Here is a 23,844-nt window from a genome sequence, read left to right as displayed (position 1 = left end):
AAAGGCTTATGAAAAAAACAAAAGATTGGTGAGCATAACATTTGTAAAACGGAGCATACGAGTAACAAAATATGAATACTGATACCAACAAAAAGAATGATATTATAGACAAACCCTAGTTTAAGAGGATCTATATTCTTTATCTGATGTGAAAAAAATTCTTCAACAATTAACTGTTGAGCACATGGCTTCTAGTTAATCAAGTAAGCACATGACACAATCAATTAATAAGCATGTGATTCTAACCTTCAATTACAAAAATGATACAAAACTTTACTAATAAACTACCTCTTATAATACGCTACGGGTGTCTAGTACCAAGTGTTAATGCTGCACTGTTGTCATTACTGGTGCTTACTGATACAAAACTTTACTTACTCATGCTTACTGGTGCTGCATACACGATGCACTAGCTGGATCATATGCATTAAGTCAAGCTACTTCTCATAGGTTCCTAACATGGAGAACAGTCAATACCTAGGCTTGCTTGGATAGCACCAAGCGAGGATAAAAAACAACTAGGAGTCAACACTTAGGGCTGGCTGGAGTCGGCACCAAACCATGGAATGGACTCAATTTCAAAAGAAACTTTATTCATCAAAATAATCTCCCTTTCTTGGGGTACATACTTGGCTTATATAGACTATTATATTCTAATTCATCATAAAGTGACACAATACATGGAACTCATTACATAACAAATAACAATAAAATTAAAAATAGGTATCATTAATATAGAGATATTAACAATTGCACCATTAAGCATCCATATTAAAAGAAAGTCACATTAAGTCCAGAAATGTACTCCATACCATACTTAGGCACCCATTGGCCTTGTCAACGAAGCCCTAACCATCTCTCTCCAGTGATGTAGAATACACAGTAAGGAATTAAATCCTTCCACTCCAATAAGTTGCATTGATTTAGCAAAGTATATAGAGGCAAGGAAACATAACCAAATGCTGTAATTTTTTTTTTTTTTTTTTTTGAGAATCAAGACTTGAACTTTATTAAATAGTAGGCAAATCTGCCTGATAAGCAGCAATGGTGTACGATGGAACATCTTCCATCCACACTTGAAAACCAGTGACATGTCGTGCATGTCGAGCTAGATTGTGAGCTACACTATTTCCTTCTCTACGAACATGTGAAAACCTAATACAATGAAATAAACTTGCAAAACATTTAACATCTCGACTAAGTAAGCCAAAGGATTCCAAGGAATACGAATCTGCATTCAAAGCGTTCATAGCAATCTCTAAATCTCCCTCTGGGATGACATCTTTCGAACTCAGATCAGCATCAAATTGTAAAGCCGTCGATATAGCCAAAGTTTCAAGCTCTATGACAGTTAGGGGGAGAGGGATGATTCCGACCATGTGTGCCAAGCCTTTTCCTTAGCAATCTTGGATGATCACTCCAATCCTTGCCCTATTTTCTTCTTGAAACATTGTATCGATATAATTTGTGCCCGAACCCTCCACAATTACATCAATAGTCGATCTCCAAACAACACTAATCCACCTCCCATATCCAAAACAACAGCCACAGAATTTTGTTCCCGGAAAATAGCATCATCAGAGTTCACCTTCAGGATCGGCCATGGAGGTGGTTTCCAAATGGCACGGTGTGGAGGCTGATTGGACTGATCCGGCTCATTACCCTTCATTTCTGTTGTTGCGCTTTTTCCTTGTCTGGAATTTTGACCATATTAAACACTTGCCGTTGGGATTGCTGGGAATTAGAGTTAATAGGAGCAATAATTGGTGAGCTGTCATGCGTGGGTAATGCTGCATCAATATCACTTATTTTTGCTACCCATGTATCACTCTTTACTTCCACAACCGAAATAAGAGATGCAATAAACAGGCTGGACTCGTTAGTGATTGGCTGGGATTTCGGACTTCCCATAGTAGTTGTAGAGTTTGAAACTGCTGCCAGCTTTGAACGCAATGTTAGCATTAATGAAGAATCAATCCCACAAAACTCAGTTTCCATAACTGATGTAACGTCCGCTTGCACCATCACAACATTTTCTTGCACCATTTCATTGCCGCCTCCCTTAGTTGAAGCTGCAACGCAGAATTCATTATTGTCGACAGCAACCTTTTCGCTCCATGTAGATTGAGATGAGGTCCTCTCAAACATCCCAGGCACCATAATTACACCTTTACTTGTTGAACAGTGTGGACAATGAAGTGATGGACCAACTTCTTGTTCTGAAACCCGTAGGTTGCCTTTGCTTTGAGTCCCTAGTTCACAGCTCTTGTCATCATGACTCAGCTTGCCACGCCAATAGCACAAATTCAAGATGAATTTCTGAGATCGCTGATCACTTCGAAGGGTAAAACCTGAATCCTCCCTCTCTGAGAGAGACGTATTTCGCCAAGTATCTGTGAATTCCTCCATTAAGACAGGTTGGAAGAAAAAAAAGAAATAGAACTGCATACAAAAGAAGACAAAAAACTACTTCCCTTATTCCCACAAGAAAAACCCCCACAAGCTCTAGAGATAAACTTGTTATCTCTAGAGAGACAAAAACAAAACACTCCTTTCTAAAGAAGGGACAAAGAACTTCTACTGCCTAAAAGAAGATGGAGTGCCCAAGAAACCTCTTAATGACAAATCATCATGACCCATATTAGATATAATCTATAATGTATATAAAAGAATAGTCTTTGACTTTTCTTGATTTCTTTTATAGATGACACAAATTTTGAAAGCCCAAATTTTTCTCTGTAATTTATGCTTTTCAAATGAGTTTAAATTCTATAAAGATTCCGTATAAACCTAATATATTTACACCCTATAGTAGAATATTGCCACATTATAGTTTCCATAAATAATAGAATAAAATATTTCTATATGCAAACACAATCATAATAACAGTCATAAATAGAGCATATATAATAGGCCAAAATAAACCTAACCATAGACTGTTGTAGAAGTAGTAATAACGTCTAGATGCTCGTTTGGGAGCTAAACTTCTCATTATTAATTTTTTGAATAAGTAGAACTTAATTAAAAATATGAACATCACCCTGCACACAAGAAGTAAATGCAGGTGGTCAAATCAAGGGGAGTTACAATTGTCAAGAAACTTCAACAAATTAGAACTTGAATGGTATGATAATGCAGTCATCCATTCACATAAGGAATACAATAAAAGCATCTTAAAACCAGTCATGGACCATTCTAACCCTTCAAATGCTCTATTGTTCCGCTCTCTCCATATAACCTACATTAAACCTAAAGGTACAGCTCTTCATAAGGTTCAAATTCACAGGCTGCATAAGTTCTCTTCTTTTAATATTCTATATCTACAAAAGTTTAATTATCATAATAAGAATCTACCATAAATAATTATCAATTGTTACATTATAACCTGAAACCATGATGAAAACCAAACCCAAGAGATCTAAATCTAAATCTAATTATAAAATAAATGCAACTTGAAATCATAATAAGTCTGTTTTTGTCTACATTCTCGGTCATAATAGAATTGACAACAGACCTCATTATTAGTCAAAGATCAGACACAAAGTTGAAAAATATCAAACTACGGTACTTAAACGGTAATCAAATAAAGAGAGATGAAGAAACTACACCGTTTTGAAGACATCTATAGTCAATATATTAAATCGCATTCCTTTTAACCGCAGTCTAATATGTTATGCATATTAGAAATCAAATATCAGGGACAAAACAGGGCAGAGCACATTCTAGTGTTTATAAAACATGAGCAAGATTAGCAAATCAATGACAAACCCAGAAACCTAAAAAGAAAAAAACTGAAGCTTACATGGAAAAATGCATGTCCTCTGTAAGAACAACATTGTTCAATTTGCTGTTAACCAAATAATCAATTAAATTTTCCAATGACAAAATAGAACCATACAAAGAAGATTGTACATAGAGAACTTACAACAGCTATATTGACAATGCGAAAGAAGATTACATAAACAAAACTTACAACTGCAGTTACTGATCTGAACATTGGTAACCCATGCAAAAGATAACTCCGTATTACTTGCCAACTACAGTCAAACTGCAAAATTTTCTCAAAAAAATAAGTCAGTTAAGTATGAGGATAACAATATAAATTAGAACAATACAGAAGACACATATGACCATTAATAGGATTTATATTTTTTGTGATACGTAAAAAGTTTTCTTGCAAAAAAAAGAGGAACTCAACCACACCAAAGTGCACAGGAGAATCCCTTCAAGAAATAGACCAACCCCGGTTAATAAAAATTTATACAAATTTTAAAGTCTAGTTAATAAAAATCAATAACATTCAAGAACCAGGAAATTCCAAAAGGCAAGAGACCAAAGAAAATCCAAAAAGAAGTTTTTCATTACAAAAAAGAACCAAATCAACAAGAACTTGCAATTCAATTCAAACAAATCAGAATCCAAAAAAAAACCCATTATTCTAAACTATAGAACATAGGCATCATCGGCCTCAGCACGGCCCATTTAAGTTGAATACTTTCAATGTTCTCTCACATAAGTAACTGAATATGTTACCAAATTTACCACAAGCATGGCCATCTAAAAATATAGGAGTTATTACCATAATTTATGGTTAATTTCATTTTTATAGATTACAGGAAAACTGAAAACACCATTTGATTTTTGTATTATCATTCAATATTATGATCATCAATTCTAAATTAAGAGAAGCATGCACTTATTATTTATTCTTTATAGAGTGAAATTTTACATTACAAAAAGCAAAAACATGAGAAAGAAAAAGGGATCATTATGAGGTTATTGAAAGCATGAAACACTGAGAACCAACAATATTACTAATATCCAACTAATCATATGTAGGAAATAGAGTTTTCAAATGTTATCATTTCATAATTTTCTCTCTGAACTCTGAAACTAATTTACATTGAGTACAAATATGCAGTTAGAACACAAAGTAGTGCCCATAAAGTCAAACATACACATCACAGTAATACAAAGCTCAGAGAGAGGTTCAGGGATATGGGATTAAGGGTTCATTACTTGCATCCTTGTTTTTCTACCAAGTATATGATATATCTAATCATACAAATTATAAGTTCTTTAAAATTTCCTAGTTTTTCTGCGTATGCATCAGTCATGAAAAAAATTTCCAAGTTTTTCTGCATATGTAATAGTCATGAAAAAAAATTTTCACAGGAATGATAGAATTGTGTCTTCATGTGTGCGATGTGCGTGTTTGTGTTTGTGTTTGTGTTTGTGTTTGTGTTTGTGCTTGATGCAGCACCAGTAGTGAAAACAGTAAACTAATTGGGGGAAAAGGGAATGAGTCACAAAACTCCATTGACAAGGCAAGTTAAGAGGGTAAGTTATAGTATTTCATTTAACATTTTTATTTCTATTTTCTAATATCTTGCCAAGTTTAAAATTTTCCCACATTTTCTCACTAACCAAATAGGGAAATAGAGAACCCAAACATTAAAATTTTCCCACGTTTTCTCACTTGTATTAACTACTAATGCATGCAAGCAGAACATAACAATCAACCAAAAAATAAACCAAAAAAAAAAAAATTAAAATCAACATAATCCAACAAAAATTTTAATATAAAAATAAATAAATATATAATACTCAAAAACTAAATTAATACTCATACCCAGGTAAACCTTAATGCAATCTTTGGCCTCAATTCCAGAATTTGATTCCAGAATTTGAAGCAGACCCACATGAACAAACACAAAGGAAACACCATTAACAATGTGAAAAAAATTGCTTCCGAAAACAAAAAACAAAAAAAAACAAAAATCACGTAAAAGTGAAGTTGGCTCAACCGACTCGCCTTCATTTCTTGGGCTCAGCAATGAACAGAAACAAAAACACATACAAAAAAATGACGAGAATCAAATCAAAAACCCTAACCCTAACAGAGAGAGGAGAGAAAAGAGAGCAATAGAGAGAAACTTTCTTTTTCTTTTTCTTTTTTTGTTTCGACCAAATAGAGAATAAATATAAAGAGAGGAATTAATTTAATTTATAAGGGAGAACAATATGATGAATAAATTAAAGTTTTGAAAGACAACATAGAGCAATCTATGTGTTAAATTCTAGGAGTCTGTACATTCTTTTCAGCATTACAGCTTTAGATGTCATTGTGACTTTCCTCCAAGGGCCAATTATACCGAAAAATAATGCTACTTAAGGCTGCGTTTGGTTCGGCAGTAAATGGTTTCCGGGTGTAAAATGATTTCAGCTGAAAACATTTTTGGGAAAAGAAAATATTTTTAGGTGTTTGGTAACATTTGAAAAAATACTTTGAAAAATATTTTCAGGTGTTTGGTAACATTCTGAAAATGTAAATTTTTTACTGATTTTTCACATTTTCTCAACCATTTTCTCACATTCCAAACAAATTTTATAATAAAACGTTAAAATCCATCAACTTCTAAACAAACAAAAATCAAATCACCGGCCAAATCAAATTAAACTGAGAGAGGGAGGTGAGACAGGGAGGAGGAAGAGTGAGATCGGTGGGGAGGGTTTCTTGCCGGCGCGATCACGCGCCTCGATCTCGCCCGACGCGAGCTCGACGGCGCGATCTCGCGCCGTCGATCTCGCGCATCGCGCCTCGATCTCGCCCGGTGCGAGCTCGACGGCGCGAGATCGCACGTCGATCTCGACCGCGCGAGATCGCGCCTCGATCTCGCCCGGCGCGAGCTCGCCGGCGGGCCTTTGGGTTGAGGACGGCGTGATCTTGGCTTCACCGGCGATCTCCCTTTAGCTCTCTCTCTCTTTTCTGGTGTGGTTGTTGCTCTCTCCCTCTCCTTCTCTTTCTCTGTGTTTTCCAACGGAAAACTCAATTTGAAGGTAAAATAGACATGGAAATTATTTTCCGGGTGGGGAGGGTGTGTTTTACGGTCAACGCTTCCTCTTTTCCGTTTGACCAAAATTTCCGGTGTTGCCAAACACACGCAAATACTGAAAATATTTTCCGGAATTGGTTTACTGTCAAAACAAACACACCCTAAATGTAAATAAGCAGAATCTCACCAACATGTTTGATATAAACACAAGTCAAAAACATACCCAACAAAACATTTTAAATGTAAATAATCAAGATCTCACCAACATGTTCAATATTAACATAGTTCAGACACTTACCCAACGGGGGAATGTGCAGATTAGCGGTGTGGATGGCATGAATATAGTAAGTTAGGCACGGTTTGAAACTATAAAGGAAAATAACAACTCGAGTTTTTGAAACTCGAGATTTACATAAAAAATCGAGTCTCAAAAACTCGCTTTCTGCTCGCTTTGCGCTTGCTGAGGTGGACAAAATGCCACCTAGATCTCGAGTCTCTAAAACTCGTTTTACTCCAAATGAAAATCGAGTCTATAAAACTCGAGTTTTACTGTATCTTATTTTTAAATTATGTTTTCATAAACATGAAACTCGAGTCTTAGAGACTCGAGTTTTATGCAGAGTAACTCGAGTCTTATAGACTCGATTTCCTCTGGCCAGTTTATTTAAAACCCAGCTCGTGGCATTAACACTCACAGAGACTCACTTAATAAACACTCACAGAGAAAGCCTAAAAACAGAGCTCCTCTCAGCCTCACTAACTCTCACTCACTCACCCTCACTAACTCTCACTCACCCATAACTCTCTCACACCACTCACTCTCACAAAACCACATTGTCCACTCTCACTGCTCTTCCCTCTCAGCAAATTCATATCTCAGGTAAGGGTTTGCATAATTTGATTGTCATTGTAGTTGGGTATGTTGTCTATGGGTGTGGGTTAAAGAGTTTTACCATTTATTTTGTAGATAGTTAACATAACTTAGTTAATTTATCAATATTGTGAATTATAGAACTTTGGTTTGTTAGTGTTAATTTTTTGAGTATTTATTTGTATAGTTTTTGTTATCAAAATTTTATTCATCATTTCTAGGTTTTTATTTTTATCATGATCTTACAAATTTCTTTGACCTTATTTATCATTGGTTTGGGTATGAAATGGGTAGTGAATGAATGTAATGAATGGGAATGGGTATGTAATTATCAAAATTTTATTCATCATTTCTAGGCTTTTATTTTTATCATGATCTTTCAAGTTTTTTTGACTTTATTTATCATTGGTTTGGGTATGAAATGGGTAGTGAATGAATGTAGTGAATGGGTATGTAATCATGCTCCTCTACCCACCTAGGCATTATAGGTCACCACACAATGGAGTAATAGATAATTCCGTCTCTCCATCCACTAGGATTAGAAGGTTTACGTCTTGGCCTTTAGATATTAATGGGCACTCTATAACCTGGCTTGAATATGTTCATTGGTAAGATTGCATTACTTTTTTCCTTCACTTTACGACTATGTGATTTAACTAACATAGGACTTAACTTAAACAGGTTCACAATGCTTGATATTGTTATAATCATATACCACGGTAGTCCGCTTATCAATCCCAATGCGAACAAGGGATTGCCATTTGAGGGGCCGGGTATGAAGACCTATTATGCCCAAGTTGATCGTAGGTTGAAAACCCTTGATGAATTGAAGGTGTTTGTCATGGAAGAGTTGTGTAAGAATCCTGATGCGCACAACATACAAATTACTTATCGTATGCCAAATGAAATCTTCAAGCACCGTATTAATTACAAATATATGGTGATAGAAACAGACAAACATGTAAAGATCATGTTTGACAAGTTGGAGAGTATAGCTGAAGTAAGTAACATTGAGTTGTACATACAGTTGGAGCCGCGTGCAGGATGGCAAGAGGATATCCAACAAACAACCACAAGCTTACAAGTTACGATTCTGGATGCTCAATATGAGTATTCTACACATGTAGAGGATAATAATGTTCATGCCGATGGTGATGATGATGATGATGATGATGATGATGATGATGATGACGACGACGATGACTACGTTGATGAGACTACTGCCGTTAACAATGATGATGACAATGATGATGACAACTATGTTGATGAGAATCTTTCCATTAACGGTGAAGATTTTGCCGATAAAGATGAGTATGAAGACATGATTGACAGAGGGGACTTTCGGGACAGAGGGGACTTTCGGGACTTTGAGGACTTTGAGAGGGACATTGATGACGATGAGACATTGGACGGTACTGAACCTGATGCAGACAATGTTATTAGTGTCCAAAACATTACGAACACAATTCCTGCCTACGCACCTCCTGCGTTGTCATTCTCTGCAAATACTTGGGAAAATATGGTTGATCCTTCGCATATTGAGGTGCCATTTGTGTCTACTTGGAGAGAGGGGATGAATTTGTGCAAAGGGTTGACTTTTGCCAGTAAAGTGGAGGTGAAGCGCGTATTAACAATTTGTGCCCTCAAGAAAAACAAACACTTTAAGATCACTAGGTTGACGAGGAAAAATTTTTGTGCGAAATGCATGCATGAGTCATGCAAGTGGTATGTCTACGCAATTATGAAGCCCGAGCTCCAAAATCTATGGATGGTCACTGTGTATGTGGGTCCTCATACACCGTATGTGGGTCCTCATCCTGATATGTGGGTCCTCATCTCAGATCACACCATATTGTTGCATTATGTGTTTTGGTCTTTCGGTCCATGCATATCAGGATTCAAATACTGCAAGCCGGTTATCAGTATTGATGGGACCCATCTGTATGGTAAATATCGGGGAAAGTTGTTGGTCGCAATGGCAACCGATGCTAACAACAAGGTATTCCCTCTCGCCTTTGCTGTTGTGGATTGTGAGTCAGGGTCCAGTTGGAGGTGGTTTTTACGATGCCTCACAGAAACGATTGGCCACCTGATACCTGACGACAGCATTTGCATAATTTCTGACAGACATCTAGGTATCAAAAACGCCATTGCAAACTGGCCTAGAAGGGATGATGGAAAAGCAGGGGTATTTCATAGATATTGTCTTCGACATGTTGCTAGCAACTTCAACACCCATTTTCAGAACTCGACTCTAAAGTCAGCGGCGTTGAAAGCGGGATATGCTAGTCAGGTAGTTAAATTTGCTACCATAATGGACTCCATTAAGCAGGTGGAAATTGAGGCCATTAGGAAGAAGAAGAAGGTGACGGGGAGGGATGGTAAGGAAAAGAATCAAGATTATCTTCCATACACATACCTAATGAGCGAGGATATGGACATGTGGACCCAGTCATACGATGGTGGGAGACATTTTGGAGCAATGACAACCAATATATCAGAGTGTTTCAATGGTGTGCTGAAAGGTGCACGGGGCCTTCCTATTGCCGCGTTGGTTGAGTTCACTTGGAACAAACTTGTTCAATATTTCCACGACCGGCACAAAGAATACCATTATGAGTTGTCAGAGGGTAAGAAATGGAGTGAAAATGCCTTATCCACGTGGGATGGAAATAAGCGTAAATCTGAGAAACACTATCTCAAGCCATTTAGCAATGAAGAGCTGATATTTCAAGTAGTTACCCAACTCAACATGTGTAGCGCAAGAGGGGGAAACCACAGTTACGAAGTTCGGTTACGGGAAAAAACATGCAATTGTGGGAAATGGCAAAATATAGGGATCCCGTGTTCACATACAATTAGAGTATGTGACTATTTACATATTGATTCGACCACGTATATTCACCCATGTTATGGTTTGAACCATGCCCTTAACACTTATGAGCATGCATTTGTGGTTCCTAAGTCACAATCATTATGGAGGGATCCCATGGGGCCAAAGTGGTTGCCTAATCTGGCATTGTTGCGGGCCAAAGGTTGACCGGTGAAGTCACGAATAAGGAATGAGATGGATGGAGTAAGGAATAAGGATCAAGAACCGGGATGGCGAAGGGAGGACGCAGATTTGATAGAGAGTCAACCTAAGCAGACATGTGGACTGTGTCATGCTTCCGGGCATAACCGCAGAAAATGTCCGCAATCCCGTGGTGCTTCCACAAGCGGCCATGTTCTACACTAGGTAGGTTGGCAAAAAGTTATGCATCGGTTAAATAATTGTTGTTCATTCGATGTTTACCTAATGTTTACTATCTTGTCTCCTAACGTAAATACTCTACGTTTTTCAGGCATCCTTCCATGGACGACGTTTTTGTCATGCGGACCGCTGATCTTAGGAAAAGTGACTACGTTGTATTGGCTCTATGTGAACTTTTTGATTGTTGTTGAATGTACTTGTAATTCTCTATCCAATGTACCTCTATGAAGATTGTGATTTGAGTAGTATGGTTAGAATTGCAAATTAAGCGTGGTTGGACATGTTTAGAATGATGATATATTGAGAATGACTTTTGTTGTGATTTGAGTGCATTTACATTGTAAAACTATGCCTCGAAACGAGCATTTTCTCGCCGGGAAAAAAAATTTGCCCAGTGAAAATCGAGTTTTAGAGACTCGAGTTCCACTGGGCTATATTCACTGAAACAGAGCATTGCTCTCTGCCTGAAACAGAGCATGCTTCTGCTGGGAAAAAAAATTTGCCCAGTGAAAATCGAGTTTTAGAGACTCGAGTTCCACTAGGCTATATTCACTGAAACAGAGCATTGCTCTCTGTCTGAAACAGAGCATGCTTCTGTTGGGGAAAAAAAACTTTCCACAATGAAAATCGAGTTTTAGAGACTTGAGTTCCACTGGGCAAATTTTTTTGAAACAGGGCATGCCTCTCTGCCTGAAACAGAGCATGCTTCTGTTGGGGAAAAAAATTTGCCCAGTGGAACTCGAGTTTTAGAAACTCGAGTTCCTTGGAATCTCGATTCTTTAATACTCGAGTTGTAGTGTAAAATAAAATCGGTCCATTTGGTCTAATTTGGTCCACTTTGTTCCATTTTGGTCCACTTCGATCCATCTTTGTGTACTTACATATATAATTGGAGACAACAAGTTTAGGTTGAGAGCCCTTATTCTAAATCTAAATTTATTAAAACAAATTCTCGAGTTTGGGGGTCAGCTGTCCACCATTGCTACACTGATATTCGCAGTACTACATGTGCTACTCAATAGCTCGACATTGTTGAACCCTATCTAGTCATATCATTCACACTCACGTCAATACACAGATCTGCATCCTTTTGCAATGCACTGTTTTCAAGGATGCAGAAGACCCCTGAAAAGTTTATGATGCATTTAACACAACTCGGTATTGTCTTATCAAGTTCATGTCAGATGAAACACAAGCATGCTAAATACTCTTCACATGAGTACTGTTTAGCTAAATAGTCATGGCAGTACACTGCAACTACTGCCCAGAATAAGAGAATCTCACTGTGACATTGGGAACATTTGAACAAAAAATTCGTATCGTGGTTTTCCAGCCTGTATTGACATGACAAGCCTGAATATGTTAAATTTTATTATTGAATACACAGTGGAATGAGGTTATAAATGTACCACAATTCTTTTCTTATTCCTACACCACTAACTTTGTAGGTTGAGTAAGCTATGAGTCGCAACGCCTCAACATCATCTCATACACGTAGAAACAAGTTTCAATCTACTTCAACAAATGAATTATCACAAGTTCCAGCAGATCAACAACTACAAACATACACAGACCACTATGGAGGGAAATGGGTTGGAAAGAAGAGAGATTTCGTTAATATGCCAATATACACGTACGAGAGTCTTGGAAGCGTTGGCCACATCATGGTCGACAAACCTACAAAACTAAGTACAGATACCACCGCAATGGAGTTCACCGCAACAGAACTACCATGGTCAACCCTATACGAGAAGAGGTGTGAGTTGGAGGTGTATTGTCGATGGCACGGGTTACGAGTTCCTAAGGCACGCTCAACCGAGTTACCTAGAGATGAGCCTGCCAACATACTTGCTCGCCTTGAACAAGAGAACAATCAAATGCAAAGGCGGCTAGACCGTTTTCATGCAGTCCAAAAAGCTAGGAAGCATCTAAAGGGGAAGGCGCAAGAGCGAGCCATGAAGTCTATTAATGAAATTACTGCGTTAGATGATGAAAGTGACATTTCAGACTTCTCAGATTCAAGCAATGATGACTTCCAAAAATTTCTACCTACGAACATTCAACGTTGTTGTTGATGTCTACACGTTTTGTGCAATACAAAATGTTGTTGATCGTGAGGGCAAATGATCCTATTGTACGTGCACCTTTTGCAAATCTAAAGATGAATTGTTCATTACTTTTGGCTAAGTTTATATGAAATCACTTGCTCATTTTTTCCCTGCTCTTCGTTGTTGGTATGTTATGAAAAGGTGTACTTGTATTAGTGTTTGCAAGAATTATAAGTGCTTGGTGAAAATTATGGTCTAAACTCACATAATGTACACATTTATAGAAACAAGTTAAACTCAAATGGTATGCATATCAGCATATGGATAAAGTCAATTATTTCTCTCTAACTCCTGTCAGTCTCAAACCTTGGATCACTCCCAGCAGACAAAGTCTTAATTGCTTCAATAAAAACATCACACAGTTGGTATTGCCCACCATGAATACACAGTACTTGCTACATCTGAGAATTTTTACGACTCCAAAGTCGCAGTAGTTTTGAATATGGCTCTGATTAATATTGAGAGTTTGACTTAGACAGTAATATGCCATATGTTATTTGAATGTTTTGATAATGTTATTTAAAATATGTTAAAATGTGTTAAAACTATACTGCCAAACGGGATAGTAGGATTAGTTTCTGCAAACTTTTTATAGTACAAATGCATAGGCCAGCAAAACTAAAAATTACGTCAACCGCACAACTGTGATGCATCAACACACAAGACGGCCAGCAAAACTTATATTAGATCAGCAACATTCATAGGCATTTTGCACAATCTGAGTACTGTAGTACTGCTCAATGTCTCGTAGGATTTTAATATCATCCATTTTGACAAAGTTTATTGCAACACCTTGCAAACATCAAATAGCCATTTTCAAAGACAATGAATTATGGAATTGTTGCCAAAAATGAATTATGTATCATCTTATGCTGTAAATTAAATTCTTAAAAGAGGTTTTAGTCTAACAATAAGATAAACAGTGGCGTATACTGGAACATATTGAATTTAATGTGTCCTGAAACTGAAATTGAAGCTTAACAGATAAGTACCCAGTCCAGCTGAGATGGTGGAAAACAAAAAACAATACCAAAACTTTTCCTGTCTCTATTTTACTTCACTGGTGTTGATGTTAACTATTGAACTTGCATAAACCCATATGGCCAAGAATATTACTTGGTAAACTATGAACCTAACAATAGACTGACACTCGAAAGCTTTCTTCATTATATTCTCAATATTAGGCAAGATAACACTACAAGAATTTGAATCCAAAATTTGATCAAGGACAACACTACCTTTCTCTTTGTGTTGCAGAATATGACAGCTTGGGTGATCGTAAGGGTATCATAAAGATCGCATAAAGTATCAAACTTCCACTCTTCCCTTTCCACGGCAACAAAAAATTGTTTGATGCCCTATCATCATAAAAAGATGAAAAGAAAACCAGTATCAAACTACAGATTTACAATGACATAAAAACTTGCATTCAGATCTACATCCAAGGTAGCTGATACAACATACAAACATTACTTACCTCCAGAGTTAATTTGTCACGTTTCACAAGTATCCATATAGGATCTGTCATAAACTTGTTTGTCATCTCCAAAATTTCATGAGGAAGGGTAGCAGAAATCAAGCAAACCTACAACAACTTATCAATTTCAGTACCAACAGACGGGTATTTTTACTTTAATAATAAATCTATCAAGTTTCTTCTTGTTTTATCTATTTATTTGGGTTGCTGAAGATTAGATTTCTAACTCCTAATCAAACTGATTGGGAGAAATGATGCACAAAATGAAGCATAAGGCAATTAATGCTGAAATCAAATTTTTGGAGCTTCAAGATCTTGATTATCTCATCAATTAGATGGGCCAATCATTTTCTCTGGCACCACAAGAGTATCAAATTCTTCACTGGTTGACACTCCTAGTTTCAATGCAGCTTCCTGATTAATAATAATTTATTTAATCAAATTTTAGGATTTATTTTAAGTATTTTAAAGGTATTTTAAAGAAAATTGAGGGCTAATTGCACTTACTTTGGATAGTTGGGCTAAATTATATGCATTTCTCACTTCCAATAAATGAAATTTGATGTGGCATTGTTGAACTGCACAGGCTTGAAGTTCTAATAAGGGTAGTTTTTCTTCTTCTTCTTTTTTTTTTTTTTTGAAAAGTAAGTTCTAAGGGTAGCTTTTATCAGGCACACACCCTTGATGTAGTACAAGTGCTGATGACCTTTCACTAGGAATATCTCATATTCCTTGACCCCAATATTTATCTCTTTAATTGTAGTGATTGAACCCACAAAAATCATGCCTTGTTAGACTGCTGTAAAATATGATCCAGAACTCATTTCCATGGAGTGCCGCTGAACCCATGTTCATCTCAAAACTTGTGACTGTTAATACTTAGAATATTACTAGCACTGTATGTTTGCCATGGGGTTCATTTTAAAACTATGCCTGTTAGTACCTTAGAACAGTGATATATAATGCCAAGCCAATCAAAAAGATATCAACAGCCAAAATAAACTTACATGTCCTGTTCACGCTCATTGGCTAGAGCAGTCTTGGGAATACATAAAAATGCAGCGTCAACATTATAATCCTCTTTTGCTGATGTCTCAAAGTAAGGTATGTTGCCTTTTGAAGCACACCAATCCTTTGCTTTCTTCTCAGAAACCTAGAAAGAAGATAATTTAGGTTAACATCCAAGGAACAAAGAAACACGGATAACACTGCAACAGTATATCCTTACCACTCGACTATTCCCACCATCAACATCAATCTTGTTTCCAAGCAATATAAACGGAAATGTCCTTGGGTTAGGTGGATTTGCCTAGGACAACAATGAAGGTGGAAACCAGTTCAACATTCAAACGGAAAAAGATATAAGCACCTTTTGAAAAACTAAAGCAAAAAATCATAGAGACTAAAACTATAAATAATAGAATCACAAATAATCAACTCAAAAAATGCAATGAACTAAAAATGACTGTTAAAATTGCAAAGGAACCGATCGACAGAGCATGTAGTCTGCATTTAAAGGTGATGGAGGAATCAAAATAAGTGAAGAAATTATATTCCTACAATACTTCAACATGAAAAGACAGATATTAGGATATAATGATGCAAATCATCATATCAGTGGAGCACGTAAAGCAGGACTGTCAATGGATCAGCTCAAAAACCAAATACAATCTGAATTCAAAACAGTCATAGTTCCACTATCAAGCTAAATCAGTTCAGGCACTAGTAACAATAAAATCATATATGTGAGGGTAATTTTGTATTATAACACACCTATTAATAAGAGAAGGAAAGTTTAGATTTACATTATGAAATTTTAAAGATGCACCAAATCTGAATTTTCAGCCATTATGTCAAATTCAAATTCGAACTTGAATCCTATTAGATCCAAAACAGCTCCAACCTATTGACAGCCCTAATGTCAACTTACGAGCTTTTACTGAATAAACTTAAACCAATCCACTTAAGCACCTAGCCGAGAGGCTTGAGGCAACAAAATGTGCTACCCGATTAAAGCGAAGTGTAAAATTTTATATATATATATATATATATATATATATATATATACACGTAATTATTATACATATAGAACTTAAATCATATATTCCTAATATATTATAATCAAGTGTCTTTTAATTGATTTAGGTCTATTAATTGATTTCAAAATAGGCTTAACATGGTTTAGGCTCTAATATATGTATTCATAAATAGGTTTAGGCTCTAATAATTATTCTAACTATATATTTAATTTAATTACAAGCTTTTAAAAATTAATCAACCTATAAGTTTTACAACAACTTTCTGTGGATTAATTAATCTAAAAATAGGTTTGCTAAACTAATAATCTAAAAGTAGGTATTACGACAACCTTCTAAAAGAAAATTTATATATATACTTTTTTTTTTTTTTGAATGAGGCTCTCACCTTAGTGCTTTTTTCATGGCTTAAGGTGGTTGCCTTGGTCGCCTAGGCTCTAAAGGTGAGCGTCTCACTAAATAAGCCTCGCCTTAGAGTGATGCCTTACCTCACATCTCACCTTAGAGCATTAGCAGTGCCTCACCTTGCCCAAGCGGCTTGCCTTTGACTACCATGAAAGGCATCAAGGGGTGCAAGAAAAACCAAAGGCACCGAATACAGCAACCAGAACCAACCATAATCATCAGTTTTAGTTGGTATTCTCTCTTCCATCAGAACTATCAGTGCTGGTATTCAGGAAACCAAAAGACTTGGTTCAGTGGTTGGTTTTGAAGGTCAGGAAACCAATATGCTCCAAAACTGACAGAGATGCCCCTTAGATGGGGTTTCCCCCTCCTGGGAATCCCCCATTTGTTTCAATTTCTGTTATGGGGTTTAATCTATTTCTGTTTTGGAATCCACATGCAGTTTCAGGTATGCAAATGATGATGGTATAAGTGCTAGTGTGTGCATGATATACATATTGGCCCACTCCACATGTCCAATTGGATCTTCAAGAAGGCAATAAAAGATCAATTTTAGCTCTGCCTACTAAGGAGTCCTATTAAAACCAAGAAATATAGACCTAAACTCATCCAGAATTAAGTGATTTCACCGTTTAAATTGCATTAAATGTCCATTTGCTTTTCCTCAAAACTTTGGGCATTCCATAAAAGACCCAGATATTTTTCCTTAATGGTAAATATGTTGATGGTTCCATCTAAGATTACAGAATTGTGTATTTAAAACAATAAGTCCATTACTATGGACCGAGTTTAGTCTCCACCAGATGTCAAATGCTCCCAACAACTTCTTCTTCAACAAGTTTATATCTAAGAATGAGGTAGATCATATCATTTTAGAGGAAAACCTTAAGATAATTTCCATCAAGAGCAATAGCCAGGCTACAATCTGCAATAGCATCAGTAATCTGGCCCGAGGCTTTGTATGCAGCAGCACGATTGCAAAAACAAACAGCTGCAAAAGGACGTGGCGCCACATTGCATGACAAAGCAGGAGTATAATGTTCAACTGCTTCTGCATGCCATCCTGCCTGAAACGCTTCATTCCCTGCAGCCTGTGATGAGAACAATAGATGAATCAATACAAATATAACTCATTACAGGTTTTTGATAAGATTTTTTTTTTTAAAGTGAAAAAGGAGACCAAGTCAAGTGAAAAATAAAACCTATATACACCATAAAGCACTTTACTACCTGCAAATTTAGTAGTTTCAGGAAAAAACTGAACGCATTAAAAGAAAAATAAAAAAGTCACTAAGCATGATGTGACTATTTAACCAGTCCAACCATTTTACCCTAACATCAGTCAAGCAACAAATACTCATAATTAATATTATTCTTGTATTCCACCTCATTTCAAGGAAGAGGTCTCACATTTGACCCATCATTTTTTGACAAGTAACATTTGACCCATCACATGTGTAAAATTTGTGGGGATAGCAAATATTCTATCACTTGTTGATAATAACAGTTATATTTAATTAAAGAATAAGTTAAAAGTATGCAGTTTTTTTTTTTTTTCATAGGTAAGAAAACTTGTATTAAGAGAAGACTACTTCATTAGAATAATGAAGCAGCCAGAGAAAAAATATGTACAAAGAAAAGAAAGGAAAACAACCATGTTAAAAGTAAGTAGTTTTCATGACTCAAAGAAAGCTCTAGCCAAATCAACACTAGACCCCCAAAAAACTAGCCACAATTGGAGCTCCTGTAATAGCTTATATAGCCCAGATTTACATAAAATGTAAATCGCATTTAATTATAGAAAAGCTTAATTGAATTGAGTTTATTTAAGTTTACTCTTTCACTTGATTAGCTAGAATTGCTACCGATGAACTACCAGAAAAATAATGATCTGCATTATGGGGCAAGTACTAAAAATATAATAAAAGCATAGAATCAAATAAGGGTCAAGCCAATTGGACTAAACTAGTTATTCTGAGATAGTTATCTGAGTCAAACATTTATAAATGACATAGGTGGAAAATCAAATACCTAAATGGAAAATTTTCAAGCGGTCAGCTCTAGCAGACAGTGCACTTTAGTGAACCCATTATAACTGAAGCGTGAAGAATTTCTAAACTAAATGGTTTGAATATTCCCTGAGTGTGTTCATTTCTTTTCTTAAGAAAAAATATCGCAAATTGTTGGGTTTATGTATCAGTTGTGCAGCTGCAAATGGACATCCGAATAGTCTCATCCTTTAAACATTGCAGTTGAGGTGCAATTCAATTGTTCAAATATCCAAATTTCTCCTTTACTACCTTTTTTTTTTGATAGGTAATAAGAGTTGTATTGATAAGAAAAGTACAATGTGTTTATGATTAGTAACATAGTAAAGTACAAATCTCCTTCACTACCCCAAGTTATTTTGTATCTTTTTTGGTTAGCAATGCATGAAGTATCCTAAAGAAACTTGTGGTGACCCATGATTTTGTTCCCCTGATCCATCTTTGGACACACCCATCAAAGCAGATCCAACAATGTGCATTTTGTCATGGGAAAGTTGGACATTCATAAGAAAGAGTAACGTACAAAAGCCAATACACACTCATTAACTTCCTTAGCATTATACTAACAAGTAGAGACCTATGAATTGATAGGTCAGGAACGGTCTCATATAACAGAAAAGAGTTACTTTGGGAACAGATGATATGAAGAAGTGGCTAGCCTGTTGAACAAACCCTACTTTCCCCAAACACTTGGGTGTTCCAGGAAAGTCATTCAAAGAGACCTTATACAGGTTTAATATCCACACATTAATGTATATACGAATTGTGCAACATGTTATGCACACCCAAATAGATAGACAAGAACATTTAATATTCTTGTACTAGCCATTATAGGCTTCAAAGCATGGAGGCCCGATAAGAAAATTCATTTAAAAGACCAAACAAGAAAATACAAAATGAATGACTGTTGGATTGCTCATGTTTGCACGGACAAATTCCGTTCAAAATCATAAATGAGAGCACACAACATATTGGCTGTAAACCAGACTATGTTGTCCTTAAGTAACACAGCCTACACAGGTGCCTTCAACATTATAAGGTGTCCATTAAGTTTTATAATAACACTATTTTAAGCACAAAAAATGGACTTATGGAAAAGAATTCAAAAAAGAAAAGGATACCTTATGACGCAAGAGCTCACATACAGTGCCAGCTAGGGGTATTAATGATTCCAGGGCCTTGCTTCCATTCCTGAAAGTTCTAATTAGCATTAGGAACTTTATGTGGCAAAAACATACCTTCATTGCAATGAAACATGTAAATAGAGGGGTAGGATTCATACATGCTAGGATTATGAATTACCTATTTGTTACAGATTCTTTGTCCTGTTGCTCCTCAAGAAAAGCAATACCCTCCTCAAGCCTTCCTAAATGGATGTAGGATTTAAAAATCAGGCGGCATCGCCAAAGCCTGAAGTAATAGTTCTCCAAGATTTCAGAACCATCCAGACTTCTTTCAAGGGCACTAGCTTCCATTGGAGGAGAGTTCTTTTTAGCAGAACCAAGAGTCTGATCACACAATTGAATCACCTCATCATACCTCCAGAGCTGCCAGATGAAACAAAAGTTCAAAACAAAACAGACAAGAATTCTAATAGATTCCAATGTCTTGAAGTAAAATTTCTCTGTATCACAAAAAGAGCCACAAACCACGAAAAGAGCATTTGCTTTCATTTCTAGTAATTTTTCTGAGAACGAGCTTAACGTCAAAGCCTCAGCAATTACTTCCAAAGCAGTCTCTGCATCATTGGATGTGCTCCTTTGCATAAGTTCAGCACAGCGATTCATGCATACTGACACTTTCTGGTAGGCAGTAAAAACACACATTAGTTTGGACACCAGAAAAAGAAATGAATAAAAGATTATCCATAGAGATGTAAATGTGAAAAAAGGTCAACAAATCTTGAAGAGGAAAATATGAAAGAAAAAAGCAGGAATACCACCAAGCCCTTTCAAAACTGAAAGCCAGTTAGTCTATAATCAGAAAATTTGACATCATGTTTTTCACAATTCTGTAACTACCACTCTGTTTGTTTTGGCACAAAGCATTTTCCAGATAATGTTTGGAGCATCTGAATATATTGGTCAATGAAAAACCTTTCCCAAGTAAACAGAAAATAATCGAAGAGGCATATAATGTTTATGCTTCTTAGAATGGTAATACATTTTTTCCCATTACAATGCTACCCTTCCCAATGGAAAAGAACCAATTTATTGAATCCATTTACTCTCATCAGGCAATAGACATGCATCTAAATACCTGAATTATTGAATTTTGGAAAGATTAAGATAGAGAAGTGGAAATTTATATAATGAATGATACTGTAAAATACTATACTTCTGAGTGATATAACATGAAATTAATTAATTTACACTCTTCAAATTGTTCAGCTGCAAGGACTAATAAAACAACCTTTTAAAAACCAAAAAGATTTTGACTACATTTCACCTAAAATATATTTAAAAATAAACAAAGATATGCTCTGCACAATTATCAATTTGGATATTTTTTATGAGACAATAGTGAGTTATTATTTCCAATTTGGATGCTATAATAAAGTTTTCATATTTATAAGTGTTAAATACATATAATGAAAAAATTGGTGATAAATACAATGACAAGATCTGATCTATTCCAAACAGTAAGTTGCAGTACCTGCGCCTTTTGTAAGCCATCAGATGCTTCTACTGCAATATTCCGGTCCACACAGATGTCACTTCCTAATGGCAGGCATCTCTTGAAATATTTTGATGCATCTTCAACTTCTCCAAGGTCAAGGTAGCAACTTTAAGAAAATGAAGAAGCAAGGATTAGGGGATATTATAATCTTCTATCATTTTAAAGCAAAATCTAGGCTGATGAGACAGCATAAATATGCTATTATCTATCTGAATAAGAAACAAGCCTAAAGAAACTAGTTGAACAAAAAATGTGCATAAAAATCAAGAGTGGAAACTTCCACCCCATATACCATTGAAATGTGCATAAACAAATCATTTCATCTCAAATTAATCCACAAGTTGATGGGATTTCAATACAACAAAATACAATGCAATACTATTAATCACCAAGAATATGATTAATAGATTGTTCACATTCTTTTTTGGCTGCAAACAAGTTCAGTTACTGATAAACTAGCATATGTAGACAACTTAAAGTCACCGCAAACTCAAAATAAAATCCCTTACTTTGCAGCTCTAAGTTGCACCTTAAGGAAGTTGGGATCTATTGTAGCAGCCTTCACACAGTCCCCCAGTGCATCTCTCAATCTTCCAAGAGACATACGCGTTGCTACACGGTTGCTATAGCATAGCATTAAAGCCCTTAGACAGCTTCTAGATGTCTCACTTGTAGACACACAGTTCACCCCTTCTGTGTAACAATCCTCCGCTTTAGACAGATCCCCATGCTTATAGGCCTGGTTTCCCCTGATAAATATCATATTCAACAAACAGTATGGCATCTCAGACTGGAGGGGGTATAATTAGAACATTTAACATGCATGTGGCTAACTACCAAAATACTAGAAATGCAATGTGAAAGATGATTTTTATTGTTTTAAAAATTTGAAGGACAGAAATGAAAAGAAAATGATTTGAATTGATACTGACCTTAGTCGCCACTTCTCACATGCTTCCTGAGATGCAACACTGGCAGCAGACTCTTGCTTGATCTCTGGGTTTTTATTCGGCTCTAAATCTGTTTTAACCTTGGGGAAGGTGTCATTAGAAGATTGTGATCTGTTCACATGGTCAGTAGGGTGCACAACCTTTTCACCACGCTTATGGCCAAGGATCTCTGCTGCTCTATTTGCGATGACCTGGAATATTACATGATTAAAACACAATTTAGAGGCAAAAAATCATGTTGAAGACAAAACACTAGAAGTCAGAAATTCTAGACCACCCAAACATTGGTAAATCCACACCGTGCATAATTTGCAAAAGGTATATGCTTAATAGAAGAAGAACTATATGCTTCAAGGATAAACCACACCACATTTTGTCACAAACAATTTCTTCAAGGAAAAATCATGTAGAAGCACTATCACAAACAATTCAACAAGTAAAGAAATCAAAAAATTCCTAAAAAGCATGTGGCAAAAATGAATTAAAAAGCAGCCAAGCTTGGAATTAATTTTACTGTAACTCATTGCCTCACATTATCCACATCCACATCCACCACATTTCAGGTATTGCTTCTTTTTCAAGATTCACCAATTTTGCGTTTTTTAACCCTTATGTAATGTTTGGGCGCGGGGGGAGGAGGCTGTGGGGCATCATCCTTAGGCTCATCATCGTGCTGCAAAGACATTAGATGCATACAATCAATATTCGGTGTAATGATAAGAATAAAGTGAACCACAATATATATCATTACATTGTTGGTAATGTTATCATACCATAGAGCTGCCTTTGTGTCCTATTTTGTGTCCACCAGTCCCACAAGTGGGTGCTCTTCTAGTACGTTGTGGTCTACCTCGTGGGGGTGAGGGCTACTGAGGGGGATGCTGGTCCGGTACATCAGTGTCAATCCCAACCGGAGGTCCTAAAGGGTCGGATGAGGATGAGGTAGGTGGGTAATGATGCTCTGTATAGCTAGGAGTGAGGATCATTGTCATGGGCAAAGTGGGTGCATTGAAGCTGGTGGGTGGGTATGAGGGTGTCTCAGGGTGTATAGGAGGGGTCATATGAAAATCAAAACCAAGATCAAAACTAGGCTGCGAAGGTGGGGTGGGTGAAGGGACCTTGAGCTGAGGAGATGCATCTAGGATGGGTGGAGGAGATGCGTGTGGCATGGGTGCAGGTAC

At 36.4% G+C, this 23,844-nt stretch overlaps 1 protein-coding gene across 1 annotated transcript; it reads right to left on the bottom strand.

The window, feature by feature from the left end:
• Window positions 1–955: 955 nt before the first annotated feature.
• LOC142628143 (uncharacterized) lies at window positions 956–22,894 on the bottom strand. The gene is made up of 13 exons (XM_075802154.1): window positions 22,646–22,894; window positions 22,223–22,462; window positions 21,690–21,819; window positions 20,684–20,836; window positions 20,337–20,581; window positions 20,156–20,234; window positions 17,871–18,077; window positions 15,774–15,854; window positions 15,553–15,698; window positions 14,546–14,653; window positions 14,307–14,426; window positions 3,974–4,048; window positions 956–2,393 (listed from the first exon to the last, which is right to left on the bottom strand). Exons 2-10 carry the CDS (start codon window positions 22,348–22,350, stop codon window positions 14,644–14,646), a joined length of 1,179 nt encoding a protein of 392 aa, XP_075658269.1. The 5' UTR covers window positions 22,351–22,462; window positions 22,646–22,894; the 3' UTR covers window positions 956–2,393; window positions 3,974–4,048; window positions 14,307–14,426; window positions 14,546–14,643.
• Window positions 22,895–23,844: the final 950 nt, after the last annotated feature.

Source organism: Castanea sativa, chromosome 3 (assembly GCF_040712315.1).
Source record: "Castanea sativa cultivar Marrone di Chiusa Pesio chromosome 3, ASM4071231v1".
Taxonomy (NCBI): Eukaryota; Viridiplantae; Streptophyta; class Magnoliopsida; order Fagales; family Fagaceae; genus Castanea; species Castanea sativa.
Note: the sequence above shows the minus strand (reverse complement) of the source record. Positions and strands in the feature narration are given on the sequence as shown.

What these genes read in the sequence shown, in the direction of transcription:
- LOC142628143 (XM_075802154.1), bottom strand. Translation starts at nt 22,350, where the DNA reads ATGCTATGCTATAGCAACCGTGTAGCAACGCGTATGTCTCTTGGAAGA. An exon ending in GTGCAACTTAGAGCTGCAAA is followed by an intron (nt 21,820 to 22,222) that starts GTAAGGGATTTT and finishes ATTTTCTTAAAG; the next exon opens with TTGCTACCTTGACCTTGGAG. An exon ending in AAAGAATCTGTAACAAATAG is followed by an intron (nt 20,235 to 20,336) that starts GTAATTCATAAT and finishes AATGCTAATTAG; the next exon opens with AACTTTCAGGAATGGAAGCA.